Raw genomic sequence first — 7,913 nt, forward strand, 5'->3', positions numbered from 1 at the left:
GGAGAGACAGCCTAACGCAAATGAACAATATTGGCAATAGTTGATTGAAAAATGCTTACCTCTCTGGTCTATTAAACTCTTCCCAGCTGGCCATGTGATACAGACACTGAATTATAGTCTGAGAAGATAATCAGCTACAACCCTTTATTATATAGTCGTGACCTATTGATCAAATGTTAAAAGCAAAAGAAGACACCCTTATCTTCCACAGGAAAAGGATGATTTTTATTAAGTATTTTAAAACGACTACTTAACATTGACTCATAGATAAAAATATGTACAATTTTCCTCCTTCAGTAAGGTTCCAAAATATAAACACTGTACCTCTCCCTAGAGAAAATTATTCTCTTCAAAAACAGGAATACATTCATAGTTCTCACTTTTTGGATCAAGTTATTATACAAATAAACATCTGAAACATTTTACTTTTTAATATATTTATATATATAATATATATTTATAACAGTTTTACAAATAAAGGCAACAACTTTATACCAAAAAAGAAGTTAAAACACAATCTGCAATCAAGCATAGTGCATCTCAATAGCTGGTGCAGTGGTAGATGAACAATTCAGAAAACAATTACTCTGGACACAATATCTTTGAAAAATAAGGAGATAAAATGCTCTTTGTAGTTAAGATAGTCTCTTTAAGCCATTGGACATGACAATTATCACTGCAGAAACAATCTTGTTTTGCTAGGATGAACAGGCCTTGGGGAGCTAAGATTGGTTAATAGGCATTTTAGAAAAAAATGAAACCATGTCCAACTTTGCTTAAATTAGCAGCAGCTCACTACTTTGATTTGTGAATTTATATGCTTCGCAAGTGGAAAAGCTGGGCTTTTCAGCTGTTCTGGGCTCGGGACACCTGTGCAGCTGGAGTAACAGAGGGCTAGAATGAAGCATAGAAGAGGAGCATGAAGCTCTAAGGATCACCCTTCCCCCCTCCTCAGCAGTCCAGCTTGCATGCGGGGCCCCATTTCAGTTCCTCAAATGAATTTACACCCTATAAAGCTTAAGCAGCAGCTATCCTCTTTGTTTTTCATTTGCTTGAAATTTAGGCAGAGGAATGAGAGAAACCCGTCTTTAATCTCCCTGAACCAATACTATGCAATACCAGTGACTGCTACTCTGCATCTCTTTAGTGGAATTAATGCCACTGTTCGAACAGCCCTGCATGGGTGTGATGGGTGGAGTAGCTACAGCTTTGGGCATGGAGCCATACTGTGAAAGCCCTCGTAAGAAGTACCATATTCCTGGATATTCCACATATTCCTCCTACAGATCCCTGGCTAACTCAATAGTATTTCCTGCTTTTTGAAAAATCCATCTGATAGTTACTCACTTTCTGCACTCTAGGTGGGGATGATAAGCAGAGGAGTTTTAGAAACTTCTAAAATGACTAAACTGGATCCATCCTTCATGTCTCTCCTAAGCTTTCTGGCAGTTGGAACAAAGAGGGCTTACATTTCCTACAAATACACGCACACGCACAGACAGACACACCCCACGCGCCAACCCTAAACTGTACACTTCGGTTTATTGGAGAAACAAACTGAAACAGTCTTGCTCGACTTGAAACAAATAAGAAGGCGGTGGGGGGTGGGGGGAAGGGTGGTCACATCGTGTTTAGTCTTTGGTTTCCAAGTTTAAAGGCGGAATATGCTTCAGCGCTTGCAGCAGAGCTGAGGAGTCGATGGAGGAATGCATTGGCAATGGAGACGGGAGTCTCTGGGGCATCAGCAACGGGGGAGAGATTTTATCTGGGTTCATCAACCCTGTGAGAGCTGCAGCGGAGGTGGAGAGCCCTGGGTACAACACTGGCACCGAGGTGGGGTACCAGCACTTCTCCAACATGGGCAGATAGGCTGTTGCAGATGGTGGAATCAAATAAAAAGGCAGGCATAATGGAGGCTGGTGAGGGTGAGGCCCCAGAAACGGCGATCCGATCAGATCACTACTGAAATGGCCTTCGTCTTCGGATATTTCCATCCTGGTCCTTTTAGCCGGCGGATCTTCAGATTCTTGTTTGATAGAGTTTATTCTTTCGCCCACGGTACTACATTTACGATCATTATCATGTTTTAAATAAGGTTGATCAACTTTAGAGTCATTTTTCTCCGATTCCCCGCCGTAGCCGCTGTCGGTGTCTGTATCGCTGCCGCTCTGCTCTCCACTTGAATTTGCAAAAGTCCTTTGGATGACAGGCACACAGTTTTTCGCATGCCCTTCAGGGGCTTTCGTCAGAGAACTGGGCTTTTCTTTGCAGTCCATGATTTTGGTGCCAGAATCTCCTGGCTTTCTGCCAGCCCCACCCTGAAGGACCTCAGAGACCATTCGGTGGAGGTGGTTGACGAGCGGTGAAGATTTCAGATCTCGGCCATTCTCATGCTTCGCCAGGTACTGCAGCACCTCCCTGGCACAGGTCTGGAAGCCAGAGCGGAACATTTCCTGACCCGCTTCCAGGTTTCTGGACGACAGTTCACCTGAAAAAACACAGGCCAAAGTCAATTGCAGATGAGCTTAAAGGGTCTTTTACTTGCATCGGCCACAAACCGTCTCAACCTTCTATAAGATAGTTAACCCTCCCTAATTCAATGCACGTCCACTCTGCTACAGATACAGTTACTGAGTGGGCAATCACGAGACAACAGGCCCAGATGAGTCAAGTGAGGTGACATCCAGTGAGCTCCAGGTAATGTCATTTTTTAACTACCAAACAACCTGGTCATCTCTGTGCCCTCACAATGCCCCAGAAAGATAGATAATGAAGCATCACTGTTGCGTGTTTGCAGCGGGATAGACTCAGAGAGACTGTTTAAGTGAAGCACCTCAAATCATCGAGAAAGTGGGTAAGCTAATGGAGACTCAATCCTGGTTTCTAGTCCTGTAGCTAGGGCATTAGACAGTGCCTACAAATGACTAGAGGAAAAGAGCAAAGGAGTGGAGAGAAATTGGCTCATCAACCTTTAGAACGTTATTTGCAAGAGACCTTGCAGCTCCTGCTCTCTGGAAGCCAGTGAAAATGGGATGATAAATTGTGGATGGCTTAATGAGGCTGGATAACTCGCTGATCTGTCTAGTGGCTATTCACAGAACGGCATGAAATACCTGAAAAATACTGGTATACAGTGCTCTGCACACAGTAAACACTCAATAAATACCAACGATCGATCACAATGCCAGGCTTGGGTGAGTCCCCCACATGATGACGAGACCTGGAAATCAGTGAAGAGTACTACCCTCCTTTATCATTATGGGAGGCTGAGGCTGGGGTGGCCTGGGGAAGGCTAGGGAGTCTGATGCAGATAAAGATAAATGTGGTATTTAAACTAAACCAGAACCGAGAACCCTGGGGCCCTAACAGAGAACAAGTGGCATCAAAATATTCCCCCCAACATGTTTCTTCTAACTGGAGTATTAGAATTTTCGAAGAAAAATACCCCTCTTTTAGATGACTACACCTCACAAATCAATGGCTCGATAGTTGTTAAACATGGAACTGCTTTAACCATAGATGTTGAAAGAAAAGCTCAAGATCCCAAGGGAGGTGGGATACTCACCAGCTTGTAGACCGTTCTGTAAGGCAATTATTTTCTGTTGCTGCTGCTCAATTAGGTTGGTTAGTGCTTTCACATGCTTCAAGGTAAGTTCAAGAACCACTGCCTTTTCCAAATGACCCAAAGTCTGAAATAAAAGAGCCCGGGTCAGCTGTATGATAAATGTAATTGGAATCTAAGGCACCCTATGAGCGACCAAAAATGCTAGTATTTTATTTCCAAGTTCTCTCTGCATGATGAGTGCAACTGTCATCTAAGCCTACTGAGATGATCACCAACCACATTTTTCACACGTATTTTTGAAAGAGAAGTTGGCGATGTTAGAGAGTGGGGGTATCTGGGGCGTAGCAGAGTACTTCGAGGAAAAGATTTTATGGCTCTGTACGGCCGTCCCTGATGATACCCTGGCCTTAAACGCAGGGGAATCCAGGCATGAGACTTCTCTGCAGCGGTGTCAGAGAGAAGGGAGCCTTCTGTAGGCCAGCCAGAAGTAAGTGCCTTTCCTTGCTGTTCCTCCCCCTCCCCTTTTTCTTTAAAAAGTTGCCAGCTCCTTCTTTTGAAAATTCTTGCTTTCCGAAAGACGGTGCTGCGTATCTGGCCGAGGGGAACGCTGCCGTTCTTCCCTAGAGGAAGGTGTCCCCCTACACCCCGCAGCGTGACGCGTAATAAAGGCTGCAGCGCGGGCACCACTCATAAACGGGATCGCTCCTCAAAGCCCTGAGCAGGCAGCCGGCCCGGTAAGCGATATCGATCGGCAACCGTTCTAATGAATCTCCTCGATCCCTATCGCCACCACCTCCTGAAACGAGGTGTGCATTGCGCTGAGTTGGGCCTGGGCTCCATCCCCCCTACCGGATCGACGGGCGAATGGTCAAAAATTCGCCTTGCGGAGTTCCCGGGAAACCCAACGTAGAAGGAAGGGGGACCTAAAGGGCTGATGATGATGAGAGCTTAGTCCAGTGCTCTGCACACAGTAAGCGCTCACTATATACGACTGAATGAACGAGCGTCTCTGGGCGGGCGAGCGGCTGCGGTGACAGCTTGGCTGCGCGGCGGCCCTAGTCGCCTGCAGGTGGCGCGCTGGGCTACCCTAGCGCAGCGCACGCACTAGGAAAGGAGAGTTCGGAAAGGGGCCAGATTTGCACGTACTGTAAGTTTAAGATGTTCGGGTAAGAGATCTTTCAGCTGGGCGATGCACTCATTAATGCGATCACGTCTTTTCTTCTCGATCAGTCGGTGTGGCAGTTTATAGGTCTCCTGGAAGGCAAAAGGAGCCGGTGGGTTAGGCGGAGAAAAAGGATGCTAACCCCCACCCCCCGCGGAGGGGAGAGGGAGAGCGGCGTTCGGGAGAAGAAGAGCAGCGGAGAGGAGCGGAGCGGTCAAGAGAGGAGAGGAGAGAGGACAACTAATCGGAGGCTCCACTCCCGACCCTGGGGCAACCAGGGAGCTTAAACCGTTAACGGAGTACGGTCTCCCTTTCCCCTCCCCAATCAGAGCTGACTGAAATGCTTCCCGCCCGCCCTCCCGGCGAGTCCTCTGGCTCGCTCTTTCTCATGCAGTCCCGGACCCCGCAGAGCGGGGAAACTTTTCATTGAAACTCCGGGGATGGGCAAAGCGCAGGCGGTTCTCACCCGGCAGCGCGGAGTCCCCGGCTGGGGCGGAGTGAGGAGCTCGCCTCGCCTTACCTTGTTATCCTCGCTCCTTTTTAACCCCCTTCTCGGCTTGTACACTTGGTACATATGAGTAAAATCCATCCTGCGAGAAGAGAAATGAAATGGCAGTGAAGCAAGGTGGTCCTAAACCCCAGCGCGCGAGCTCACGCGCGGGCAACAGGCGGTGTTTTAAATTATCTAAAGTTGGAGGCGAGTCCGGCGAGGAACGGGGAGGGCGGGGAGGGCGGGGAGGCGCGGGTGGGCGCCGATGCAGTAGCTGCCGGGGGCACCGGAGATCCCCGGGCAATGGCCAGGGGCCGGCTGGCAGCGCAGCGGCGGGTCCCTTACCCTGCCATCTCGCTGGGCTCTAGCCCTGGCAGTTTGGCCAGGCAGGCGGGAGGGGGCTGGGCGCTGGTGATCCTTTCCATGACAGGCTGATTTCGCCGCAAACTTATTTTTCTCTTTGGCTCACGGATCGGGAGCGGCACCCCCCTGCCAAGATCCGGACCCCCGGGAGTCTCTGTGGCGATCGGGTCCCCGAGCCCCCTTAATCCACTGGCGTCGAGGAGAGGCGCGGGGTGCGGGCGGGCAGGGGATCCCTGGCTGCAGCCGGATGTGCGAGGGCTAGATATTTAGTTCGGAGTTGGCATGCCCCTGGCGCTCTCTCTCCCTGGCTCTTCTCTGTCCGTCTCTTCGCACAGACTGCCTCTCGGTTCTCTCTGCGCCGTCTGGACCGTGCAAGCCAAGTGAATGAGCTGGTGGGGAGGGAGGGAGGGAGGGAGCCAGAGAAAGAGGGAGGAAGAAGGGGGTGGAGGTGGTGGTTGGGTGGGGGGGGAAGGCTGAACTGAGGAGTAATTGGAAGGCTGCAGGCTGGGTTAAATGTGAGCGAGTGGGCGGATTGGAGCTTCGTGTTCTACCCTGTGACTCCAGGCACGTCTGGTGGCTGCCGGGGAGGAAGGAGCGACCTGCCCTCCCCTCTCCGCCCAGCTCCCCCCCGCCCTCCCATCCCCCTCCTCCCCCCACCTCCATCACATGAGCCTCACGTGTCGGACAACGCTCCAGCTGCCGAAAGAGGCCTCCCCGGGCACACACACACACACACACACACACACACACCTTCTCCCTCGTGCCCCCCGCTCCCCTCCCCCCCCCCCCCAAACTGTCTGCGGCTTCTGCTTTCCCCAGACAAGAGGGAGGCCAGGAGCTCAGGGGGACAACAGGGAGGGGTGGGCGACAGCGTGGGCGAAGCTGCCCTAGGGAAAAACGGACACCGCCCGTCGCGAAGAGGAGGCGGACAGATCCGCCTGCGTCTGACTCAGCCGGGAGAGGAATATCCCCTCTGCCCATCCCTCTTCCTCCCCCTTGGAGGAACCGCGCCGGAGAAACTCAGGCAGCCTCCGCTCCCCAGAGGGATCGGTTTCTTTCCGTCCTCCCCTCCCCCTTTCCTCTCCCGTCCGCCGGTCAGGAATTGCCCGCCGGGGGCGGGGCCGATGTCACCCCATTGAACGGCCCAGCCCGGCTCGCCGAGCGGATGGCCGCGCTCCAGGGTCAAGGGCAGCGGAGGCAGCCAGCCGAACATGCCGGCTGCACCTGACGGCGGAGCGCGGCCTCGCAGCTCCCCGGCAGGCGGGGCGGGGCGAGGCGGGGGGAGGAAGCGGGGAGGACTGGCGCATACCAGACACCGTCTGCCCTAATGCACCCGGTTGCATCATCCTTGTTTCTCCGTGCTTTCGGCTTCCCTCCCCTCTCCCCTTGTCCCCCTCTCCCCCCACCCCCGCGGCTGCGGCTGGCAGGGGAGGAAGGGGGGGGGGGGACGACGACGACGGGGGTCGGGGGCAGGAGGGGGGCTGAGCTGAGAGCTCCGCCCTGGCCCGGTCCCAGAGGCCAGAGGATAGCGTGGCCGCTCGGGGAAGGAAGTCTCTGCTCCCTTCCAGCTGAGGTGTTACACAACACTGGGCGGTGGGTGGAGGCTGCGGGAGCCCGTACGGCTGGCTGGTCACTGGGCCCTGGCGAAAAGAGGAAGAGGGAGAAAGTCAAGGACCTCTGGCTTTTGTGACCAAAACTGACCCCGGCTCCTCTGCTAAAGCCAGACGGGCGTTTCGACAAGGCCTATCGGTGCAGCTTTCGCCCCGGCCTGCTCTCATTGGTGTCCCTTCCTTCTGTCTCCCGACAGCGACCGACCTCTTGCTCAAACTTCGCCTCCGAAAGGCCCACTGCTACCCCCGTTTGTTGTCTGTCTCCCCTTTCTAGACTGTGAGCCCGTTGTTGGGTAGGGACCGTCTCTACATGTTGCCGACTTGTACTTCCCAAGCGCTTAGGACAGTGCTCTGCACACAGTAAGAGCTCAAAGAAATACGATTGAATGAATGAATGAATGAAATGAATAAGCTCTTCCCCCAGGTGGACTTCCCTGATTAATTTCGATTGTACTAGGGGAAGCGGCATAACCTAGTGGAAAGAACACGGTTCTGGGAGTCAGAGGACCTGGGTTCTAACCCCAGGTCCACCACTGTCATTCATTCGATCTGTTAGATTGAGCGTTTACTGTGTGCAGAGCACTGTACTATGCGCTTGATGGAGTACAATCTAACAATAGACGCATTCCCCGCCCACAACGAGGTTACAATCTAGAGGGGGAAACACAGCATCACTTGTCTGCTGTGTGACCTTCTCCAAATCACTTCATTTCTCTGTGCCTC

At 52.4% G+C, this 7,913-nt stretch overlaps 1 protein-coding gene across 1 annotated transcript; it reads right to left on the bottom strand.

The window, feature by feature from the left end:
• Window positions 1–203: 203 nt before the first annotated feature.
• On the bottom strand, window positions 204–6,064 carry BHLHE40 (basic helix-loop-helix family member e40). The gene is made up of 5 exons (XM_038772470.1): window positions 5,563–6,064; window positions 5,248–5,317; window positions 4,712–4,819; window positions 3,566–3,689; window positions 204–2,488 (listed from the first exon to the last, which is right to left on the bottom strand). Exons 1-5 carry the CDS (start codon window positions 5,640–5,642, stop codon window positions 1,632–1,634), a joined length of 1,239 nt encoding a protein of 412 aa, XP_038628398.1. The 5' UTR covers window positions 5,643–6,064; the 3' UTR covers window positions 204–1,631.
• Between the last annotated feature and the right edge of the window lie 1,849 nt (window positions 6,065–7,913).

This window comes from Tachyglossus aculeatus, chromosome X1, assembly GCF_015852505.1.
Source record: "Tachyglossus aculeatus isolate mTacAcu1 chromosome X1, mTacAcu1.pri, whole genome shotgun sequence".
In the NCBI taxonomy this organism is placed as follows: domain Eukaryota; kingdom Metazoa; phylum Chordata; class Mammalia; order Monotremata; family Tachyglossidae; genus Tachyglossus; species Tachyglossus aculeatus.

Bases quoted from the DNA above. Each gene is read 5' to 3' on its own strand.
- BHLHE40 (XM_038772470.1), bottom strand. From the start codon at position 5,642: ATGGAAAGGATCACCAGCGCCCAGCCCCCTCCCGCCTGCCTGGCCAAA. The intron at 4,820-5,247 runs GTAAGGCGAGGC...TTTGCCTTCCAG, and splicing joins AAAGGAGCGAGGATAACAAG to GAGACCTATAAACTGCCACA. The intron at 2,489-3,565 runs GTGAGTATCCCA...GTGTTTTTTCAG, and splicing joins ACAGAACGGTCTACAAGCTG to GTGAACTGTCGTCCAGAAAC.